General features: G+C 43.9%; 2 protein-coding genes and 1 long non-coding RNA gene across 4 annotated transcripts in view; 1 reads left to right on the top strand and 2 right to left on the bottom strand.

The window, feature by feature from the left end:
• TEAD4 (TEA domain transcription factor 4) overlaps positions 1 to 6,458 on the bottom strand; it is a 57,196-nt gene extending 50,738 nt beyond the window's left edge. Inside the window, exons 1-2 of the mRNA XM_037388859.1 lie at positions 6,272 to 6,458; positions 5,892 to 5,970 (exon numbers count right to left, since the gene is read on the bottom strand). The gene's annotated coding sequence lies outside the window, so the exon portion shown is untranslated. The remainder of the gene's footprint in view (positions 1 to 5,891; positions 5,971 to 6,271) is intronic.
• On the top strand, positions 6,392 to 10,949 carry LOC119148549. The gene is made up of 3 exons (XR_005104420.1): positions 6,392 to 6,428; positions 8,061 to 8,187; positions 10,872 to 10,949. It is a non-coding gene; the product is annotated as an uncharacterized LOC119148549 (long non-coding RNA).
• Positions 10,245 to 24,684, bottom strand: part of TULP3 (TUB like protein 3) — a 33,112-nt gene continuing 18,672 nt past the window's right edge. For both annotated transcript variants that reach the window (XM_037388857.1, XM_037388858.1), the window contains exons 3-11: positions 24,365 to 24,527; positions 23,429 to 23,605; positions 21,451 to 21,581; positions 18,789 to 18,986; positions 18,184 to 18,296; positions 17,673 to 17,787; positions 15,415 to 15,513; positions 13,112 to 13,283; positions 10,245 to 12,604 (exon numbers count right to left, since the gene is read on the bottom strand). In XM_037388857.1, coding sequence (XP_037244754.1) covers positions 12,471 to 12,604; positions 13,112 to 13,283; positions 15,415 to 15,513; positions 17,673 to 17,787; positions 18,184 to 18,296; positions 18,789 to 18,986; positions 21,451 to 21,581; positions 23,429 to 23,605; positions 24,365 to 24,527 — 1,302 coding nt within the window. In that variant the 3' untranslated portion in view covers positions 10,245 to 12,470. The remainder of the gene's footprint in view (positions 12,605 to 13,111; positions 13,284 to 15,414; positions 15,514 to 17,672; positions 17,788 to 18,183; positions 18,297 to 18,788; positions 18,987 to 21,450; positions 21,582 to 23,428; positions 23,606 to 24,364; positions 24,528 to 24,684) is intronic.

The following is a 24,684-nucleotide window of genomic DNA, read 5'->3' as shown; positions in this document are numbered from 1 at the left end:
CCTGTTCATGACACGTCTCAACCTCTTGCTTAGGACTCAAGGCTAGATGTCCCAAAAAAAACTCTCATCTGTGACACTAATGGCAGAATTTCACATGAACTCAGACAGCATACAGTGTTTGCAAATCTCATCCAAAGCAGTGAAAACACTTACCTCCAAACTATAGCCAGTTTCCAAGAAAAGAAATAGCTGAACCTGGGCTAGGAGACTTTCAACAGAATAGACAGAAGCGCTGACCCCACAGGCCATAAACACAAGTAGATTTCTGCATCTGCAGCACTTGCGGGTGGTCTGTGGGGTGGGCACAACCTGTCTGGTCAGGGCTAAGCCCTTTACTAAAGCCTCGAGACAAAAGCAAACCACAAACAGGCAGAATAGGTATCTAAAATGGGACCTCAATTCCGTCAACCATTTTTACTCATGTGCCTCGATTTTAGTAGTAGCTAGATGGAGCTTAAAGGTGTTGGATACTTTGGATAACCAATTCCTAAGTACGGAACAACCACAAAACACCTGTGTTATATGAACGAGCCCTGCTCATGGCTACCAAGCAAGCTGCACTCCTGGGGTATGCAGAAACCACCCCAGCTAGGTTTTGGAGCACATGCTTCACCCGGAACGTGCAGCAGGTGAACATTCACTGCTTACAGCTGCGATGATCATTTCTTGAGGGCTGACAGTGAAGAAAGCCCACCAGATCTGGTTTTCTGTAAAAGAGTCTGAAATTCCCTAGCAGACAAGCGGACACCAGCCGTTTTAGCCAGATTCCAGTGGTCCCACCAGTCTGATACAAGAGAGGGCAAAGCCAAGCCATCCTCAACTCTGACGAGCGTAATCCTGAGCACAGAACTCTTCCCTCTCAAGTTGTGGCACAAACACACTGCCACTTCCAAACTGGAATTTCATAGAAAGCAAGTGAAAATCATGACAACCTGCAAGTGCAACCCCAGCCTTCAAACAGCAATCATGGGGGGGAGGGGGGGAGAAAAAAAGGTGCCAAAACCTGAAAAACACAGGTTAAACTTGTCCCCAGATATTACAGGAAAGCATGAACCTTCCAATTTATCTCTTTGCCCTTCCAGACCCTTCTCATCAGGAAGGTCAACAGGTTATATACCTTCTGCTGGATTAATCTACAGGAGAACAAGGGCAGCTAGCCAAGCAAAACTAGATTCTTAAAGGGACACAGCTAACCACTGACTTCACTCCAGTTTTTAAAACATGTTCTTACAAATAAAACTGGTGATGAAAAACAGTGGAAAAAGACGCTGCTTTTATTTTTCGGTTAGCTTACAGATTACTGGGAGGACAGAAACACTGATTTACATTGTTTCCCCTGCACAGTTATTTTCTCCTGTTAGCCTAGCTCCTTCACAAATGGGGGTGGGGAAATAAATAGGATTTAATTTATTTATTTGTATAAAGATAAATCAAAGAGCAGCAAGTACTTAGAGAAAATCTTACACAAACGTCTTGTTTACACTGCTCTTTTTTTTTTTCCCCTAAGCTGACAAGATTTTCAAAACAAGAGAACCTCCCTAAATCCTGCTAGTCTGGTATCAGTGAGCTTTATTTCAAGGACCTGCTATGGAGAAGATCAAGGAAAATGAACTTAAGACACATCAGCAAATCCTCCTTTTCCATTTCACTTTCCATGCTGAGTGCTCTCTTCACTCTTCCTCCTTCGGTTAAAGCAGTCCTGGTTACAAGAGAGATTAGACTTTGCCTGGACAACTGTCATTAATGGTTACCATACTATTTGAAGGGAGGCACTGTGGGGACTATGCTGATTTATTTTCTTTTTGGCACTAGCAAAGCAGATGCTTCAAAGGCTCGTATTCAGGCTCTGAAAGCCACGGGCACTCATGTCTCAGAAGTACAGCAAAGTAAAACACCTACCCTTTGGCAATCATATTCTAACGAAGGTAAGAACAAGGTAATTATAGACCTACAACAGAACAGAAAAACAGAGCCAGTGACTCAGCCAGTGGCACCGGGAACTGGAAAACCTGCCCCTCCCTAGCAGGAAAACATCTAATTCATATGGTGTTAAAAACAAAGGGGAGTGACTGCATTATCTCCAGAGAAAGGAGGACCCAAGGGGCAGAAACAACAAAAATCCACCTCAAAAAAAACCCAAACAAACAAACAAAAAGAAAACCCAAGAACACAAAACACCACCTCCAAACCCCAATGAATACTTTCTAATCCACTAGTCTCAGATCCTGTAATGAGCTCCATGCCTGCTGCAAATTCCTGGCTTTTTACAAAGCTCTGCAAAGGAACATGTTGGGCATTTATTTAGTATGGTGGTGGGCATAACGCAGAAGCTGGAGAGAAAGAGGAGCATACACTACTGTAAATCTTGATAAACTTGATTGGTCTTCAAAGGAGGATAGAATTGCCGTGTGAAGTCAGGGAATGAAAAGAATACAGTGCATGATGTGATAGGTTTAGATTTAGAATAGCCTTCGTTACTCTCCAAGGAAATCATGGCTGAAAAATCACTTCAAATTGGCTTTGGACAGTACTGCTCATATTATTAGAAAATTAACTTACAACTTCAAAACTAAGGGTAGTGATATATACCAATGGAACCAACAGGTCCAGGGGGCACCTACTGGGTTGCTGCAGGGACCTTTGCCAGTCCAGTTTGCTTTGACATCTTAATTAAAGATCTAAGACTGAATAAAGGGAATGGTGATAAAACTTGCAGGTGATAAGAGTTGTAAACTTCATTAAGTTTACAAACACCAGTGGATAGAAACAACTCAAAGGGATTCAGACAGCTCAAAACCAAACAAGGGGGGGGGGGGGGGTAAAAATACGTGGGGAAAATAATGCAAAGAAAAAAAACCACAGCTAAATCAAGGAAAAAGCCCTGTCACAAGCAGAAGCTGAAGACATGCCAGACTGAGAAAAAAATGAGAATTGTCTGCAGAGCAAATGCTTCCACAAAATGACCAATGTAACTTTTGTCAGCCTGTGCTCAGATATCACTTCAGGCAACAAAGAGATGAATCAGCTGCAACATGTAGAATATCAGATATCAATCTGCAAAAGGTGCACAGATAGATTGAAGAAATTGAAGAGTATAAAAAACAACCATCAGGCCTATAATAATAGACATTGAAAAATATTAAAAGCTTAGTCTCATTAGTGCTTGTAAGAATTTAGAAAGTGTAAGTGCAGAGAGAGAGAGAGAGAGAGAGAGAGAGAAACAAGCAATCATTTCACAGAAATATACACCAATGTAAAAACTGTTGCATTAGAGCAAGAAAACTTTTCTGATGTTAAAGCACCTTAGGGGATGAAAAAGTTGCCCAAGAAAACTACTGGAAGATACAATGCATAACATTGGGGGGTGGCATGTAACAAATAAATAAAGGAGAAAGTTTGAGCCTCAGGGAAAGTATAATAGATCTTTTTAAAAAGATAACACCGAATTTTTGCATTCTTAAGAAACAGTTATGGCCAGCTAAGACAGAAAATCATTTCACTGTCACAGGAAAAACCGTAGACATGGTCCCAGGAACTACTTAAGGTGGCAATAGATGGCAACGTTGCTAAGAAAACATCGCCTTTCTTCCCCCACTGCCCACCCCCTAGCCATTGCACCCCCTCCTCCAGACACACCAGCAGCATTTATGTGACCGTATGATTAACTAGACTGGAGAACAGATGTGGCTGAAAAGTAACTTGCTGAAAGAGAGTGTTACTTTTCATCTGGGTCAACCCTCTGGCCCAGGTCAGTCAACTGCGGTGCCAATGCCCACGCCAGGGACAAAGCAAGAGGTGTGACAGCCGTGGAAACGGGCGGCTTGGGGCTGTGCAGGCAGGTTCTGTCAACAGCAGCGCCAGCCTGAAGTCCTTGTGGACCCACCCCTGGAGTTATGTTGTGACAGAATCAGGAGCTGAAGGATACAATCAAAAAAGGACACATAATACTATGGAAGGGAAGTTGTGGACGAGTCTGACGCTCCAGAGAGGTGAGCAGCACCCATTGGAAACTGCACTTTTCAGCAACCTCCTCAAAACTCCACTTACTGTATTCGAGTTCTGTGAAACAAATACCTAAGAGAACCAACAGCGACTGTGATTTTTTTAAACCACAAGCAAGATTCCGTGCCATGGAGCCCTTTTTCTCTTCAGAGCTTGGCAGTACTATTTTCACACCATTTTCCCACAGCGTACTGCACTAACATTAAACACTTGCTGCAGTAATAACCTGAAATACTTCAAAGCGACTCATAAAATTAATTTTAAAATCCAAAAGACAGTAGCAGGAACCAAGACAGTGGAGAAATTCCTAACACCCATTCTCACGCACACTAATTGCACACTAATTGCTCCCGAAATCTCCGCAGGAGCAACGAGCTGCTAGTCCAGCTCAGAGATGACAGACTTCGTCACATGCTCGAGTTTGAGGGAGCCATCCAGACCGGGATTTAGGAAAACCCCGTTAAGATGACTGCACCCGCTGGCTGGCTGCCCTTCATTCTGTCAACCCAAGTCCCAAAGAAAACCAGAGCCCCACAGCATCCACCAGCCCGAATAAAGAAGCCCCTCTATGTTCATCACAGCACCACCCAGGTTCTTCTCTGTTGGGAGAAAAAGCTATCAAAACCCAAAAAGCTTTAAAATTTAATAGTACAGCAGCTTCAACACGGACCCAGTCCTTGTTGTACACCCAGATCTGCTTTCCCCCTTGCTCCGTTCCCCTCGCCCCTCCCCATGACTGTGCCCCATCCTACTGCCCACTTCCCTCAGGAGAACAATAAACCCTCTTACAGCTGCAGCCAGATGTGCAGACAGGTGAGCCAAGGCTCCGCTCCCGGCGCACACAGGCAGCGCAGTCAAGTCTAGGGGAAGCCAATCTGTTCCGAGTAATAGGAAATGGGGGGTGGGGGGGTGGGGGGCTGGGGGGTGGAGGGGAACCTAACCAAAAAACCCACAAGCCTTCCCTCCCTCCCGGGACCCTGCACTCGGGAAGTATTTTGCGGGTTTGATCTGTAGAGGATTCGCAGACCTCAACTTTTTAACCTTTGAAAGTAACGTAAATGTAACATCAGGTTAAACAAAAACCAATAAAAAACAAAGGGTAGATTAGTTGCGGTGGTTTGGTTATTTTGTTTGTTTGGGGGGGGTTGTTTCTTTGTGGGGTTGGTTTGTTGGGTTTTTGTACTTCTATACGACCATTCACCACAAAGTACTTTACAGATGTCCTTAAAATACAGGAATTACGCTCCTTCCCCCTTCTACAAAAACAGCTCCGTCTCCGGCATCCCATGCAAAGAACTGCTTAAACGGAATTATGTAGAAAAGATAAAGGGTTATTTGGGGAGGCTTTTTGTTTGGCCGCTTTACGTTCATTTAAATCCTTTCCAGAGGCATGCCACCAAAACTCGGCTCTAACTTCGGAATAACTGCTTTGGGAACAAGAGTATTCCCGCATCCTCTGGGAAAAGCCCTGTAAGAACCCGCACGCCTTCTCCCGGGGGGGTTCGCATCGGACTGTTTTGTTTTGTTTTTTCTCTCCCCAAACCATCGCCCCCGATTTATTTATTACAGAAAGTACCAGGAACGGCACGGAAACCTTTTTTTTTTCTTTTTTTTTTTTTTTTTTTTTTTGTTTCTTTCCCCCCCGCCGCCCCCCGTAGCAGTGCGCGCAGCTGGCAACCGGTCCCACAAGACCCGAGTTGCCGAAGTCCCAGCGCCGGCGCCCCCTTCCCGGCGGGGGAAGCGGCCGAAGCCTCCATTGGGGACGTTCCCGTCGCTTCCTTTGTCGCCGGTGCCTCCCGGGCCGCACGAGCGGCCCCAGCCCCCCCCCACACACGCCGGCAGCCCCCCGCACCCCCCGCGAAAGCGATCGTCAAACGGCCCGTCCTGACCTGAGCGAGGCAAGAGCGGCCGCTGCTCCGCGGGGGCGGCGGGGACCGGCTTTAAATCCTCCTTCTGCTCCAGGACTTTCTGCCAAAAGAGCAGGCGAGGGCTGTGGCTGCGCGCCGGCCCCCCGCGCCCGCCCGCTCCCCACCCCCGGGCCCGCAGGGCTGGGAGCGGGGCCGCGGCCAGGGTGGGCGGCCGGGGCAGCCCCTCGCTCGGCATCGCCCCCCGCCGCGCCGCGCACAGGAAGGAGAAAGTTGCCCGGGGAGCCGCGGCCGCCCTCGGGGGTGGGCCCTTGGGGCTCCCCCTTCCCCCGGTCCCGCCGCGGCGGGCACGGCGCGAACAATGCGGGGAGCGGGGCGGGGGGGGGCACAAGGCGCGCACTCACCTGAGGGGAGCGGGGCGGCCGGCGGGACGGCGAGCCCGAGCGGCGGCGGGAGGGGGCGGCGGCCGCGGCCGGGCAGGACTTTGGGAGGAAAAGGGAGGGTTTTTATTTCCCCTGGAGTTTGAAAGGAGGAAGTGAGGAATGCGAGGAATGAGAGTTGGTATGAAATGAACGCGGCCGAGGGAGGGGACTGCCGGCCAGCGCAGGGGCTGGGACGGGGCTGGGGAGGGGACTGGCGGGGGGCGGCGAGAGCAGGGCCGAGGCGGGGCCGGGGACAAAACGCGGCGGGGTCGGGCGCTGCCCCGCCGGCGGCCGAGTGCGAGGCCGGGCCGCGGCGGCGCGGGCAGTGGCCGGAAGAGGGGGCCCGGGCCCGGGGGCGGGGGAAGGTCGCCCCGCACGGGGGGGAGCGGAGGAAGGAAACTCCGGGCGGCCGGCGAGCAGCCAGGGGGCGGCGGGCTGGGGGCCGTGGGCGCCGCCGTCTCTCAGGACCCGGCGCGGGCGGGCGCGGCGCCCGCGCGGGGGAGAAGTTGGAGGCGGCGGCCGGGCCGGGGGCTGAGCCCTGGGGGCGCCGCCGCCCGCTCGGTGCTGCCCCGCGGGCGGGACTGCCGCGCTGCCAGCGCCGGGGGAAGGGGCTGCGGTGCCGGGGCGCCCCGGCGCGGGGGCGCGGCTGCCCTGGGCCGCCCCGCGGGGCCAGGCGCTGGGCAGCGCCGTGGGGACGGGACGGGACGGTTTCCACCCAGCGCCGCTGCGAAACAAACCAGCCGCAGCAGCGGTTACAACAGCGTAATTGCCCCGAGGGCTTCCCAGGCAGCCATCCCAGACGGGCAACCGCTCGCCCGCGGCGAAGGGGTGGCCGCCGTGGCGTCCCGCAGCCCCGCCACAGAGCCGCGCTTTACCCGCTGGCAGAGCCGTGCCGGTGCCGCGCTGCGCTGGGAAACGCCGGTGCGAGCCCGGGAGCTGCGCTGGGGCTGGAAAGGCACGTCCCGAAACAAAAGCAGCAGTAAAGCGGCGAGGTTGGGAAATGTAACTGCATCCCATGCGCAGCTACGGCTGCAAGATAAACTCCTGCACGTCTCCAGCAGGTGACACGGGTGGCTGGTGCACGCGTAACTTGGAGCTACAACAGCTGGCTTGCTTTAAAAGTTCAGTGTGTTGAAAAAATGGGTGAAGAAAAATTTCAGCTCTTGCTAAGAGCCCAAAACTAAGAAAGTTCATAACTCAGCTTGCAAAGACTGAAAACAGGACCTAAATGTGTCCTAAGGCCTCAGAAACCAGATGGCAAAACCCATCAACTTCATAAACGCAGCCTTGGGATTTGGAAAGCGAACTCCGCTTTTTATGTTGTTTTGGTTTGGGTTGTTTTGGGGTTTTTTTTTTTGGGGGGGGGGGGGGAGTGTTTTGTTTTTGTTTGGCAGTGCTGAAGATAACCGATATTGGTAATCCTTTTTCATACACTTAGTTACTTTTCTTTGTAAGGCAACGCAGCAATAATTTGATTTTATGATACATACTCTCTGATACAACTGTAGGATCAAGAATATAGACAATATAAATAAGATGAAGTTACAGAACTCAATGAAATTATTTTGTGGGCGTCTTTTTGTTATATAAAGCCCTGTAAAGATCTCATTTAGCCACTGTTTCTACTAAGCCATATTTAAAACCACATAATTTAATGAAAAACAAATATATGTTAAAGGTAGCTCACTTCTCACATCTGTTCATTGTGAATTCTAGTCCAGGTCTCATGATTATATGACTAATGTATTGTTTTGCTCCCATTTCCCTGCAGAATCAACATAGCTCAAAGAGAAGGAATTGAAACCTATTCCTTCCTGTGAATCATAAAACAAATTGTTTGCCGGACTCCAGTCAACTGCAGATGGAAACCCACTCAAGAGAACAGAGGTTTTTTGGTGGTGGGTATTCAGGGTTCTTTTCCTTTACTGGTAGTAGTAATGTGGTAGGAAACTGCTTAGAACAGAAAGCAGAGGGAGTTGGACAAGCTGTTGGGGAATTAACTCTGATCATTATCTGAATGATTTTGGTATGCAGCTTTTAGAATTTTTCACAGTAAAATAGTTTTACTTTCCCTTTAATAAATAAAGCACTCCATTCAATTGAGCATTTCAATAATAAAAAAAAAATCCTTTGTTTTCTTCATAATTTTAAGCTGCTTTGTTCCAGACAGTACAACATCTTGCCTCGTTTGAAAACGTTAATTTTATCAAAGTATTTGATCCCAAACTCTAACTTCTAGCATACTTTCACCCATGTATGTATTCTCTAAATTAAATGTTAAATTACCAGAGCAGGTTACAGTTACAACAGCCTTGATCTTAATGCATTTTGGTGAAGTTAATTTGCTTCTGGATTTTTCTCCCATTGTAGGACTAGAGAAGTGACCTCCAGCTTCCAGCAAGGAAATTGTAATTCCATATAAAACATGTTAAGGGATGGAACAGGAAGACAAAAACTCCATAGACTGTACAGTTCAAGCAATAAAAAAGTAACAGTGGGTACCACCCCTTCTTTGGTGGCAGGGCTTTCAATTCTTGCCACTTCACAGATGTAGCAGGCTGTCTTCCCTGTTAGTAAGGAAGCCCTTAACACCACTGTTACTTTTCTACTCATCCTCGTAACTACATGCTGGGCCAAATCTCTTGGCCCTAGGATGCTGTAAATGTCTTAGTTCTGGGTTTTAGCTGTAGTAGTTCCAAGCTGCAGTTCTATACAACACAGTTTGACACTGTGGCAGAGATGAGATTCCTGACTGTCAGAGAGGAATCTGTCCATAGTTCAGTTTCACAACACTTCACACAAATTTTTGCTCTTGACCTGTAAATCACAGCAAAGGCTTTGCTTGTCTTCCGTACCAGGAATAGGAAACATAATTCAATGTCAAAGTGAGAGATTTACAGAGCTGCTAATACCAGCAAGTAGAGAAGAATACTACGTATAATTATTATGCCAACAGTAACAAACCCCCCTGTCCTACTGCTGCTAAATTCAGCAGCAAAACTTCAATGAAAGTAGGACTGACCCCTGAAATTGCAATAAATTATTCATTGTCTTTTATGTTGGTGAGCCAAGGGGTTTATAGCAGCCTAGGAACTGTTTTAGTCTGCTAGGTCTGCCTCTAGCATTCATATTTAACAGTTTAATATGCCTCCTTCCTTTGTTTTAAGATCTCTTTGGGATTTAAAGATGTTACATTTGCATGTACACAACTAATATTACTGTACCAAGAACAAATGCCCAGTAGTATTTCCTGCTTAGTTTTCTCTTCCAACTAAACCTTATTTGGCTTAGATTGAAATAATGGGGGAAAAAAAAAAAAAAAAAAAGGTGCGTGAAGAACAGGGCCTATACACTGAGAGCTGTGTCACTTTCTGATTAGCAGAACCACAGTATCGCCTCTTACTGAGGTTCATACATTTCCCAGTAGAAACAGGAAAAAATAACCCCTTCAACTTGGTGTTCTTCCTAGCCTTGTATTATTTCAGCTCTTGATTCATAATTCGATGGTATTGTACTTCAACAGTAGAATGGGTTCAGACTGAGGGTAGGAAAATCCATAAAGAACCATCTCAAAAGCCTTAATTGTATTCTGGGAGAAACATTGAAAACATGGGGCAGAGAAGTACAACTAGCTTAAAGAGAGTATCAGATGGAAACCAGGAACTGTACAGGAAGACCTTCTGATGGTGGGAGGGGTGTCTGGGGGGGTAGGGGTAGTATTGGAGAGACTAACGTTACATCTATTCCCATGCTTCTAACTGTATGAAAGAAACACCACAAAGGAAAAGAACTGAGAATTCCAAAGGAAAAGGGGAAGACAGGAAGAAACTGAGGTATCTAGTACAAGAACATTTAAAACCACTCACAAGTGACAGCAAAACCCTACCAAAAAAACCCCCAAACTCATTTAGAACTAAGGATTTTTTCAATATATAAATTAGTTTATTTTCATTTAGATATAAAAGTTATAAATACAATTCATGTAAAACGGTATCTGATAAAAGAGCACTGAATCAGTTAATCTGTCTGCATAATTTGACTGAGACCTTGATCCTGCGAGGATCATTAGATGTCAACAAATAACTTGAAAAGCCACTGCTGACCAGCCTAACTGTAGGAGTGACTAAAGGGATGCTAACACGGCCTTCTGAGCACAGAGAAAACCATCTGGAATAGGAAATCAGCATTCTACCTTCAGGTCACCCCAAACTAACATAAGGCAGCTTCTTTTACACAGTCCTAGACAGAAAAATAATCAGACAGGTAACAAATTGACTTAGTTTATCTGGATGGGTAGAGGGAATGCAGAGCCATCAGCCAAGAACTCAGAAGAGCACAACTGGAAAACGCTGCCAAGTCTTGTCCCCAGCCTGATGGGCAGGAAGTACATGAAGGCACAAAAGAGATCCGTGATTCAAGTTCTTTTCGTGACTGAACTGCTGATGAGATCATCTCAAGACAATGGCTCACCAGCTAATGCAGAATGGGCATCCGAGAGAGACATGTGCTGGAGTTCTCAGCATAATTCATAATTTACAGTTAAATACAGAGTTTACATGATGATCTTTTTTTTTCTTCCTAGTGATATCAGAAAACGTCTTCACAAAGTTTCATTATTTTGAAAGAGCAAGTGGTATCTACCACTGCAAAGACTCCAGAGACCGAAAGCAATAAATCTAGCTCTTTGGAGCTTGAAACAGTTAGTCTGCTGACAATGACAATATCTAAAGCTGGAGAACACCTATTCTTGTCTCAATAGAGGGACTGAGTTTTCCAGGATCATCATGAATATGCATAACAGCCACGAAACAGGCAAGATAACAACTGTTCTCTGCTTTCGTACACAGCAGATATGTACACTATGAGGCTTACATGTCACAGTGTGCAGCAATTCACTCTGATGACTCAAGGCCATATGAATCAAGAAGCATTCCGTGCTGTGGCCTAGTCTCCATATTGTACATCCAGCATTAAAAATGGAACACGGGAAGGACACATTGCAAAGCCCCATGATACATTAATTTTTTTAAAACTTACCGATGCCTCTGAAAACACCTCAAAATCTCCTTTTGAGGTAACAACTTCTTATAGTCAGGTTAAAATTATTTATATAAAATCTACTTTAACGTGTCATTACTTGAGATAATCGCATGTTAAAAAAAAAATTAAATGAGTCACAAAATTATTCTTAAAAACGTAGCAAATTTTATGAAATATGGGCAAATTAAAAAATATTTCTGGTCAGATTACGCTCTAGATTCATTCAATCAGGATTTTCATGCTTTTCAGGAATAGCACTGTATTTTGTTACAATACTACCTTCTGCCAAATTCAGTGAGATTTTATCATTCTACTCAGTCTCGTTTTTCACATGGTTAAAAATAAGAGAAACAGTAATGGATATAATATCACCAACTAAAAAGGGAGTGTTTGACATTTGATCGTTCTTTATTTGGTAAAAAGACTGCCAAGGGATATGGAGCAATTAGAACAATGAAAGGGAACTGGACAATCAGACTTAACAGAGAATCATCCCACAGAGTAAGGGAAAGGGGTTTTATTAGAGCCAATGCCTCATTCCAGCTCTGTATTTGTTGAACATTATCTACGGTTGCACAGAGCCATAACCTGAATCATTGCACGTCTGATTTGTAACAGACAGCAAAACACTACACAGGGCAAAAGAGAACACATGCCAGTGACTGTCCTTTTTTCTGAATTCATCTGATCATGCTGATCAGATCAGTAGCGTCATCTCCGGGTGCACTGTGGAACTTCCAAGGCACATGAACACTAAACTGTTATTTTTCTAATCCTAGCTGCAAGGGGTTCCAATTAGCAGGCTAAACTCCTTAGCCTGCTCCCTGCTCTCATGCAGCATCTGTTACAAGGATTCTGAAAGCAGAATCAACGACGACAAAAACACCACCTATAATTCTTGTTCTTCCACAATGCACTACCCCACATTTAGAGACTGCTCAGCCTTGGGACGGTCTCCTGAGATGGTCTACTGTCAACTGCCATAATGCTCTCGGGCCTGGTATTTGCTGCCTAATAAGCTTGCAGAAGTCTGTCCTCCAGTTCCCTTCCATCCCCAATGTGCTTTTCATTACTCCACCTGGAACTCTTACAACAAGATGCAGGGATGGGAGTGAGTTCCATGTTTCAACTCTGTTGTCTCTCATTCACAGGCCAATTTACTGTCAAAGCTGGAGAGTCCAATAGCAAAAGCCTGAAGAGCACAGAGAGGATAATTATAGTCCAGAGTGAACACATCTTCTGCTACACGACCAAACTGCATCACAATGTAGTCAGCTGGGGAGAAAAGAAAGATTCAGAGACAATTTCACAGTGAAGCAAATGAAAAAAAAAAATTCAAAAACACCCAGCAACCCACAAATAAAAAAAAAATTGCATATGTCTGGCAGTCCCAAATACATGTGGTTGGTCTATTCATCCTTTCTCACCAGAGTAGCCTTGAAATCTGATCTCTAGAGTGACTGTGTCATTCTAGAGATTAACTTTCTTCTCAGAACCAAAGCTCAAACCACTCTTCTGTTGGGCTGAAGGTGCTCTATTAATCCTTTCCCTTCAGGAAGCCTTTTGCTGCAGCTGTGGACAGCAGTGTCTGCACCCACCCCAAAAAAAGGGACGCCTTATATGATTTTCTTGACAGCTGAGAAGTCCCCAGTAATCCTGACCGAATTCCTCCACCCAGTCTCCCTTCTCCAGGAAAAGTGTCCTATTCCTCCCAAACTTCATGAAATAAATTGGGTTCTCCCTGTTCAAATAAGCCCCACACAGTCTCCACCAGGCTCTTACGGTCATTATCATGGACAATCTGGAAGTTCTTCACTGAGGCCTGAGTGACTCTCCCATGGAAGTTCAAAACATACGATTGAGTATCATCGTTCCAGACTGGAGCCTTGTTGTGCAACTCAATGAGGTTCTCTAAATTTTTATTTTGCCATTTTGACAGCAGACTCTCATGTTCCTGTTCAGAAGAAAGAAATATATTTATCCAATTTGTAATGGCTCTGCTTGAGTACTCCCTCTCTCATACGTGTGCACTCTGTCACTTGAAGGTCATTCCCTGTTTAATGTAACACAATAAGAAGAGGTAAACTCAGTCCTACTGAAAATTTCCTGCAAGTACCAGGAAGATGTTTTAACGGCTTTCCAGTCCAAGCACTCCTTAGCGATCACCATATTTCTACCCCAAACAAGGCAAAAAAAACCAACCCACCCCAGAGATAAGGAAGTATGTGTACAGGAAAGGGAGCAATTCACAGGCTACAGATAACTGCCATCCTGCTGGCAGGAATCCTTTCTGAGTCTCATAAGCTTTCTTTGATCCCGTTGGATCCAACTTCCATTTCTAACACTTTAAACTTTGAAACAAAAGAAATTAACTGCATAGTGCCAGGCCCTGGGGTGCTTCAGTGAGGTCCAAAAGCTTCAGTGGGCTGTGAGTATGGCTTAAGTAGGTTAAAAGTCATCCCGTTGGGTCTAACGCACAGTACCAAAACCAGACAGAAATAAAAACAAAGTTACAAAAAGGAGGTAAAAGAGCACATTAAATTTGACAAACAGAATTAATTATGAGGAGCTGCAAATAGTAGTGAGTGAAACACATGACATATGATTGAATTTTAAAAGTTCTGCAACAAATAAAACCCAAACTGAAATTATATATGCTAGAACTCCCAAGAAGAAGAATCCAAACTGAAGTTATTTAATGAGAAAAAACAACCAGGAAACAACCTGTTGTGGAGGTCTGACTGATACGGCTATAGTAACTGTTTTAGTACTGTATACAGATACAATAGTGGATTTTTGAGGATAACCTAAATAAAATCTACGGGTCAGTTTACACTAGTTACTTTATATCTTTATTTTTATATACTTTTTTAAAGATGCAGAAAGAACTTTGAGAATTAGCACCAATAAAGTGCATTTAGATGTCATTTTTCCTCCTTTAAAGCAGGGGCAGTATTACTTAATTGGAGTCATTAAACTACAGAGAAGGAAGACAAAAACAGAGTCAAACCCCCACACTGAAAGCTTCACAAACTTTTCAGAACAGCTTTGTGTTTTAGCCTTGTCCACTGTCAGTATGCTTGCCTGCTAGCCAAAATTTGAGAAAATAGGGGAGAAAGAAAAAGGTGGGGCCACGGAATCATTACTGTACTGATAGGGTACATGGCAATACCAACTGAAAAATCATGAATAAATAACAGATACCATTTTCCTGTCCATTCACAAAATTAAACCTCTTTCCAGGCTCTCATGAGACTGAATTTCCACTCTTGAAGATTTTTTTTCCTCTGACCTTAACAAACACACTCTTGTCCCACTCATACCTACTCACAATGTGGATGCAAATACCATTTTAAACCTCTAAAACTCTGACCACATCTTTTAGTTAACAGCTGTCCTGTCTGCCTTCTGGTCTTCTATCACACCAAACATAAAACCCACATGAAGGGAACTGGACTATTTTCATCATACATCTTAATACATCTTCAGATACACTTCTGTAAGCTTTTATCTATAATATTCCCCATATGTATGGGAGATCCTCACTAAACAGTCACCACAAAACTCCATCCTTCTCCTCATCCCACTTTCTCCTTAAAGAATCCTCCTTTTCTGTGATTCCTACAATGAGACTGATAACATTCTGATCAGAAATGTACTTACTCTCTTGCTACTACACCAGAATACCACCTTATCGACTGTTGTAATTCACACACTGGCTAAGAATGTAAGTTTGTGGGAGAAGCAAGTTTGTTTTGTTTTCATCCAACTTGATGATGGGGTTTTAGGTGCAACAGCAACAACATACACTAGCCATTGCAATAGCTAAGTAGTATTTAGGCTGACCAAAGGACAAATAAGGATACAAACACTATTCCGAAGGCTACAAATCAGGTAAAAGGCAAGAACAAGTTAATCAACACCTTTAGGGAACATTGTACTTACTCTCCCCGAGACTCGCTAAAGCCTTGACTATTAACAACCTTGCTCTAAAATCTCCAATTACCAGTAACACCCAGACCTCTATCAGAAAGTGTTAACCTCTGCTCCTCCAATTTGAAATATGACCAAACTCCACAACTCACATTTCGTGGACGGATTGGAATTCGCTTATGATTCATATTCATTCCTGGAATGATCACAGACATTTTTCTAGGACCCTTGAATCCTAAGACATTGGTTTCCTGAAAGACAAGGAGAGACATTTCAGTAAATGAGATACTCAGTCTCAAAGAAGGAAAGACAGCAAAACTGAACTTGAATCCACATTTATATTGGTTATATAGAGATTTGCTAGCTATAACTGTATTTTGAGAATAGGACAGACTGCATTAGAAGACGTACAACATAGTATTACCTAATTTAGAATGTATCTATTATCCTAATGAAACATTTCTAATGAAATCTGACAAATGCAATTTCCAGGCATAAGTTTTTGCATCCGAGGCAAAAATGTGCTAAAATTTTGCTAGTGAACAAGCCTTAAGTATGATAAAAGGCACATATCTTTGACCTGAGTCTGTGTTATCTATATATCACCATTTAGGGTAAAACGTTCATGAAGAATGACTGACATTCTTCTTCGGGTGCTGTTATTTGTGTTTAAGAACATACCTACAATTTTCTCTCAAATCATGCTCTCTTATAAATGATTAAGAACAGACACAGAAGACAAAGCATTCAGCATCTGTCCAACCTTCAATCTTAAAACAAGCAGATTTTTCCAGAGTACCGTGGGAGACTGCTCCGAGTGGATTGAGAATAAAAAGCAAAGTAAAAATAGTCTTGACATTCTCAACCACCCATTTAATAATGTCAACCAAAATCCAAGCGTTCATTGAAAGTCTTTGGTAACAATGTCAGTGATAACTTTTAAAATTCCCAAAGACCAATTAAAAAGCCAGAATCTTTTAGAAGTACTGATTGATAGAAGTGATACAGCTTCTCCTAACATGCTAGTGCATTTTGCAGACACAGAACAAAGGTCTTTGAAGTTGCAACCTCTATTATTCCACTTCAGAAAATCTAAGGACATATATGAGAATGCGGGTACTGATTTTATTCATACATAAACTTTACGAACTTCTTGTAGACAAAAGTTTAGAAATGTGAAAAGCTGGCAATATTATTGGCTGTACTCATTTTAACACCTTGCTGCGTACAATTAGGTAAGAAACTGAAAAATACTGTACACAAAGAAGTATCCAGTGATACTTCTGTAAACAGGCTAGTACCGGAATTAGCACATCAATTTTTTTCCCAAGTGCCATTAAGATCAACAGCAAAAAAATAGCAAGACCATGCTCCAGTAGGCTAATGCATCATTAAACTTCTGCTGCTGTACCTGTAATGAAAGTAAAAATCCTTCCACTTGACTGGCCATCATTTCGTAAAGAACCTCAAATTTTACTCAAACTTCAGGACTAGAATATGAAACATTTTGATCGACATTACTCCTTACATAATTCTAGAGTGTCCACAAGTGCCTTCGCACTCTGAAGGCCAGACTGAGGTGATCCACAAGATCAGAAGAAAACATCTCTTGCACAGAGCTAGCAAAACACCGTTTCCCCTGGAACCATATCCTTACTAACAAGCTGCTACTGAAATAATACCAGCCCTTTCCATCAAGATGCCTTTGGTTCTGCAAAAGGTAACTCTACTTCACAGTTCCTTCTTGTCACAGCACTCTCCAAACTAGCCAGCTGCAACAAGGTCTTTTACCATCACATACCAACATACTCTTCACGCCAGTCCCTCTGCTGCTTTCTCCTAGGCTCTCCTCATCCCAGGTGCACTCTCCCTCTCTCTGCTTCTTCCTCCTCTCTCTTCCTCAGCTGCCCAACCACTTCACAGAACCAGCCACAGCTGCACCTTGTCTACACCAGCCAACCCACCGCCCCTGAAGCCAGCCCACAGCTGTATGTTATCAATGTTAATTAACCCAGCTTCATTCCTCTACACCTTCTTAGTGTCCACCAAATACCCAGCTGGGCAAGAGGCAGTTCATGCTGTGGCTGGCTCCATGTAAAGGATATGCTGACTGGCCACATGCCAAACGAAAGACCAGGTAAGAAGGTCATCAGGATGTCAGTTAGGGTCCCTCTCCTTCCCTGGAATTGATTTATTATTCCGCTTCCCCCCCACCTCCCCCACCCCCCATTAAACTTGTAAAAACTTAACTTTGAGGCCTCTGCCCTTTGTTACCTCTGGTTGAAATTGGTCACTTGGTTCCAAAGTTAAGTGGGGGAGGTGGCCAGGCAGCATGATTCTGTGAGCTGTGTTTTCCTCGGTAACAAGGTGACAAAAAAGAAAGGGGCAAAAGGGGAGAGGCACCACTTACGTAACAAATAGCTGCAAGCTCCTGTCTTGTATGAGCCTTTTCCACTAGCCCTTGTGCCTTGACTGGGCTAACTCCATGGTCGTAGACTGTAAATTTAGTTCCCATGAGGTTTGACCTAATGTCAGGTTATGGAAAGACAGAGAGAGAGGCATCAGTGGAAAGTTTTGCCATCTTCTGCAGATATTTCTACAACACAGTGAAATCACACATCTCCTGCCATCTGAGTCTTCCTGTTGCCAGCTCAGTAAGGAGCTTCTGCAAAGTGCCTATGGTGAACAGAGGCTGTAAACTATCCTGGAAAAGCACCAAGCCAGAATTCCTTCTCTGAACAGCCACCGTGAACGGTAACGCTGAGGAAAGGTTGTCAACCCAGGCGAATACAGATTACATTAAGCAGGATGATGTGCGTCCATTCTCTCTGAACCGATACCAGATTGCTATTCGTAAACCCAACGCAACTAAAATGAAAATCCAGTCTCTCCTGTCTGTAGTTTTCATCTGTGGTTCTCACCTGAGTTTTCCAATGAAACTTTCCCCTTCCCGAGATAAATCAGTTGGGTCAACTGATATGAGGTAATTGGATGTTTTGCTCTTTTTTCGTTTTCTCCCTGCAAGAAGGAATGTCTGGAAATACAAAACGTTGATCAAGACTGGAGCTTTGTAAGAATGCAGAGGCATTGCTACCCAAACAGTTATCTCTCCATTTCCCACATCCATTCCCCTTTGTGTTCTGTGCTGTTTTTACCGTCTCCAAATTTTGATCTCTTCCACAAGCGCACACCCTGAAATCCTATCCCTCCAATCAGCTCACTTGGCAGTCTAGATTTAATGCAACTGTCCTTTCTAGTCTCCCCTCCTTTTCTTCTGGAGCACCTCAGTCTCCCTCCTCTTTTTTTATCTTTGACAATTTGATACTATTTTAATTTAATTTTTCATTGTATTATGGCTTTTAAACCTGCCAACTCCCTCCTTAGTGCCTTGGGCAAATATAAGCTGTCCTCATCGGCGTGCTGGCTCTCCTCAGCTTCTGGTTTCTTACCAGAAGTTCTCCCTTACACCAAAAAAACTCAGCGGTAGGAATACAATACCCAAGATACTGTGTGCTGCTTCCAATACCTTTCTGTTGTCGTCCCTTTCCAGATGCATGTAATAAGTGGGAAACAGGCCCCGGTCCATTCCCTTCTTATCTCTAGTGATTCGGCACTTGACTGTAATGCCACGAGGTGCAGGGCGTAATGCAAAATCCTCCAAGTTCTCTACCTCTCCCAGCTGTGCATCTGCTTGAGGGGATGGACTACAGGAAGCACCTGTTTCCTGTGGGAAGAACCATCATATTAGCAAATTAATATCACATCAGAGGCTCCAGTACTCCAAGAAAAGAAAGGTCTGTTGAAACAGAAGATCTCACGTCTCAAGAAGGTATTTGTGAAAGGAAATTTAAACGAGATACCAGCTCTGTTTCTCTGAAGAAAGTGGCTGTTACTCCGAGGAAAGACTAGCCCTCCAAGGGGAGGAGAGAAAAAGTACCCATTAACCAGAGACGAGTGAATTGCTAGGAAGGGGAAGATAGGTTGAGACACTAAATATTCTAAGCAAAGAGCCTCTCTGCTTTTAGAACTTCAAACACTCTGTGGGAAATGAGGCAGCATGCTAAACTGGACTGATGGATGCTGCAGGAAGACAGGCTCAGATTTTTGTGACTGAAATGAGCACCGAGATTATGTTGGTTCCGAACAGTAGCAGAAACAGAGTAAGCTGATGCTGGAACCTTCCCAACTAAATGCTGAAAGACTTTAGATAGAGCAGGGGTCCTCAAATTACAGCCCACGGGCTGGATACGGCCCCCCAGGGTCCTCAGTCCAGCTCCCCTATATTTACAGACGGGGGGAGGGAAACCAAGCAGCTGCAGATGACTTCGTGCCACTTAATCCGCACGCCGGCCCCCTATTTAAAAAGTTTGAGGACCCCTGCTTTAGAACAATGGGTACAATCAGGGTGCAAGTTATGGTCACCAAAGGAACTGGAATTCTAATGGAAATCCGGTATAGATCATTAAAGTAATTTTTTCTGAGAGGTAGCTGAATCCTGTGGGTTGTGGAACCCAGGAGATTCCTCCCTTACTGGACCTTGGAGATGAGGTTGCTGGTTTACCCCCATTCCCAGGTACAGCCGGGAGGAAGTCTGAGTGAAAACACACAGACACACACACAGACTTGAAATTCACTAGTGGCTTTCACACACACACCCCCTCCAGCACCCCCCACCACATATCTCCCAGTACCCCAAGCAGCTAACACCCAGACCTCTTGCAGCACAACATACACAGTCACCTTGATGTTGGGTGGTTGGTGGAGCTGAATGTGTTGGTTGTTTCAGACAGTTGGAGACAATGAGTTGTTGATGTTAATTCAGGTTACAAGCACTTCTTTGTCCTGCTAAGCGCTTTGTTAAGCACCAGCAAATCCTTTTGTTCAGAAAAGGAACTTCACAAAGGAAGCGCCTCCACGGGATGGATGGGCTGATAGGAAGCTCATCTCAGGCAATGAGCTCAGCAAAACTAGGGTAAAGGTAATTCTGACAGGGGGACCCCAGACCCAAAAGAAGTTGAGACTGAGCAGGTAAACTAATTAACATGAGAAGTGAAATAATTATTTGACAAAGGGGAAGTGGAGCACTAAGTAATGAAGGAGTTTAGTAACTTGTAACCAATGAGGGCTGATGTCTTTGTATCCTAAACTGTATAAATACTGTAAAGTTTTGACAACTGGGGAGCTAGGCATTTGTGGGTTACCACCTAGCTCCCTACTTCGTGCAAACTAGAATAAACAAATAAAGGAATACCTCAACTCGGTGTGTGAAATGGCGCTGTACACCTGGTAATGAACCCACTTATGGGACAACCACCTCACACATATACTCACACAGGTCTTCTGAATAGCGGCGTGGACCTTTAAGGCTGTCCAGCACCCGCGCCCAAACCCTCTGCCCTTTATCTGGTCACTAGCTCGGACCCTGGGTCTTCCTGATGCTGGTCTCTTCCGACTCACTGACTAGCCCAGCATATAGTTGTCAGCGTATGTATGTAACTCACACACACAGAGGAATACATTCACAGAGGGAACAATTAGAAACGGAGTTTTAGAAGATGGTAGGACACGCTGCAGTAATCAGGCACAAGATTTGGACAGACAAGCATACTGTCCTGCAGCTGTTTACATGCACCTGGTGCCTTTTACCCCCCTGTTTTCCCATGCTTATTACTCCCTGATCCACTTCGACCCTTTTCTTTTCCCTCGAGTCCCTTCCCCTAAACACCCCATCACAAGTTTTGTCCAATCCCAGAATTCTCTGTTGCATCCCAAAATTCTGTTCCTCCTTGCATCCCACCATAAATGCTGCAAACCTCCAGGTAGCGATCCCTCTTCAGTTTGCAGTTGCTCTGAGTCATCTTGGTGGATTTTACACCAGAGACAATGGCCTATTCTGTCTCCTTTTTGTATCATAGGAGTAGTTGATTCATTGTGTTCCCATTTCACTGATTAGGCTGCTTGGGTTCCTCTGCCCACCACTGTTCCTTTGATCATTACTAAGTCTTTGTGCTTAACTCTATGGCCTTTCATTCAGATAACCTGATAAGCATGACCTTCCTCTGCCTTCAGGGATTAATATGCTAGCTACTGTAGTTGCAACTACTATATTTTAACACAGTGCTCAAGGGGTTAGTACTAAAATCAGGCACGTGCCCCACCTTTTATCAGAAATGGATTGCAAGACTTACTGCAAAAGATTTCTCACTGGTTGCAGAACTAGGCCTCTCAGATTCAGGACAGGGTGAGTGAGATGCTGGTCTCTTACTAGCTTCTTCCTCCTCTGTGTCCTCCTCATCAAAATTCAAACTGCCTGAAATTCCTGTCAGAATACAAGATCAAGCAGGTATCTTCTGAAAGAAGGTGTCATGAGTTCATGGCATCACTAATTCACATGACTTTTGCATAGCTATTCGCTCTTTTAATTAATTTATGTTGTCTCAACTGCTGATTTTCTTCATGTGCTATATTGCTTCCCGAGCCTTGTAATTCAAAACCCTAGCGACATTTTGCAGCTGTCACTGTGCAGATGATTAAGCAGCTGTCAGGCTTTTATTAATACATATTTTACATGATATTACATGACGTAACATACTGCTTAGTATATGCCATGATTGAATTAATTTTGCCTGTTTTCATGCAAAAAAGCCCTCCACGTCTTAAGAACAGAAAAAGGAAATCCAGATCAATATGCTGATGTTTATCCTATAAGTTGGACTCTGTACAGTTTACAACCTTTACCATTTCCCTTTAGTTATATACACACTGAAACGGAGTATAATTTTTCAGTAAGAACCCCTCCTATTCTTACATGAGTAGCAATAACTCAGGTCTCATGAATACTACCAATTATTTGATTTTTTAAAAGGAAGTGCAGACTGAGTAGTTTCAGCACTTATTTATTTAATCTTAACCTGAGCACAGTAACGTCGAGATGACTGTGGGTATACAACTAAAAGAACTCTGGATAAAGACATTTATAAAGAGCTTCCATACACATCACTGTTTGGTGTTTCCTTCCACTTGGAACTGCATCATTTTGTTCTGTGATTCCATTCTTTAATTTGGCTGTAGAATGGAAAAGCACATAAAGCACTACACTTGGCCTGCTAAGCTGAATTATTCGCTGAGAGCCAATATCATAACAGTGCTCCAACATGGCACTACATAGAAGGGGCACTGCTGGAAGTTCTTTGTCTCAGATGAAACAGAAAATGTGGTCTTAACAACCTGCCAGTAAACTTCCCAAAGCACATTTGGAAAGAGGAAAGGCGTTAGCCCTAGTACTCCAGCCAATTTCAAAATTCACTATTTATATTCTACCTCCAACTAATTTCCCCTGAAGTTTCTGGGTAGTCTCTCCTGCTTCCTTTCCTAACTCTTGTGCAATGTTGCTACCCATAGGTAAGCAGCTGTTGCGTCTGACAACTGAATGGAAGTATTTCTACATACAGTAGTACCTTAACACATAAAGCGTACTGGAAACATTCTGGGAGACAGGCTCTGCAAAATAAAAACAAGCTGCGTACCATATTAAACACTAGCCATTATTTTGCTGCAAAGTGCTTAGGCTGCATGCAACAAAAAAGGTTTCCTGTGGTACTGGCAGCAACATAAGATACTTGGCAGACAGAGATGGACACTCCACTGAGAAACTTCTCAATGGGATATAAACTGTTGAATATAAAACTCTAAAACTGTTGATTGTGACAGCCTCTGACTCAGGAAGAGCACCTTTCCTGTTAGTCTCCTCAGCAGTTAAATTACTGCATTTACTGGCTCTAGAGGGTTCTGCTGTTGTGAAAATATTCAAGCATCATATCCAGATATATTATATATATAATATCTGGAATAAAAACACCCCAAACTTTAGCAAAATGTAAAGTATAGCATTTTGTCACCAACTTCCTTGGAAAGGCCACAAAGTATACAGCACATTGATAAATCTTTAAAACATAACTGTTATGTTCCAATTAATATCAGAACAAAGAACTGCAGTTCTGTATTTCTACATGCTGTAGAATCTAGTAGTCTGCATTTAAAAGTAATATCCTACAAACACTTATTTCATGATTCCTCATATTTTTTAGTTTTTATAATACTACTGAAAAAAAGTTATAAGACATAGAAAAGCCCCAAAAAAGAACTTTGCCCATTATCAACTCTTACCTCGTTTCTGTAGGATCTCTTGCAGATCTGGCTTGCCTGCTGTGTCTGTTAGAGCCTCTCCATCATTTTCCTGATCTGTATTGTCTTCCATTTTGGAAGATCCAGCAGAGAGGGTTTGGAGCTTGGTCCCCAAATCTTGCACTTCTGATTTCAGGAAAGCAGCTGGTCCATCAATGCCTGCAGGCCAAAATGAAACAGAATGCTAAAGTGTTTTTTACCCCTAAATAAAACAGCATCCCAGGATGGTGGTTCTTTTCCTCTTCCCTTGCTCAAGCATCTCTTTAAAGTACTGATGGATACTTGTTCAACTTTTGTCAGAATACCTGGGGGGAGTCAGGCCTGACTCTGGTACAGGCCACCTGCTACCATAAACATATCAGGCATCAGTTTATCAATTTATAAATATAGTGATTGTATTTACTTTTTTTACAAGGGCTTAAGCAATTAAAATGAGTTGTATTTGTCATACACATTGACATTCTTAAAATTATTTACGGGCAACTACTCTATTTTCTTTTCCTTCACGTTCCTTCATTGCTCCTGCGCCAATAAGCGAGTGCTCTACAGTGAGTATCACAAATCAATTTTATAAAAGTATCTACAGCCACAGGCAGAAAAAAATGTAAATGGATGTCCTCTATACCTTTTTGGTAGAAATGATATTTCCATGTTTAAACATGCAACACAGCTGTCCACCCGCTTTTCATAATTGGCAGAGATGTCTGGATGTCAGGGTCTGGCACATTTGTTTGTTTTTTACAGTTCAGTACTGCTCAATCATACTGTACTACGATTCCACTCTCGTACCTAGAAAGCTATGTAATCAGTCTTGTTTGTCACTTGACCACTGTCACAGCAATGTAGGTGCCCATCCGTGACATAAAATGCATGCACTGGCATTTTGGGGAACATTACACGATCAGGTTGACTGCTTACCATGTAAAACAACATCACTGTGGAAAGGGGCAGGAGTTTCTACTAAAGGAGTCTGCTCCTCACACCCTTTGGGCTTTGACCTACGCAGCTTTGCCTCAGGATTTGGCTGTACCATCAAGGGATCAAGACGTTTCTTCCTCTGCTTTTTCTCTAGAAGAGCTCTCTATGAAATAAAGAAAAAGCATGAAATAAGGATGAGTAACCACATCCAGAGAGGCAGAAACCATGCCTCAGCTATTGGCAATGGCACGTCACCGATCAGGATCTCCAATAAACCCGGAATACTCTTGTAGTCTCTTACAAAAAATCCTAGACACAGA

Source organism: Falco rusticolus, chromosome 5, assembly GCF_015220075.1.
Source record: "Falco rusticolus isolate bFalRus1 chromosome 5, bFalRus1.pri, whole genome shotgun sequence".
NCBI classification, from domain to species: Eukaryota; Metazoa; Chordata; class Aves; order Falconiformes; family Falconidae; genus Falco; species Falco rusticolus.
This window is presented reverse-complemented; position numbering and strand designations above follow the sequence as displayed.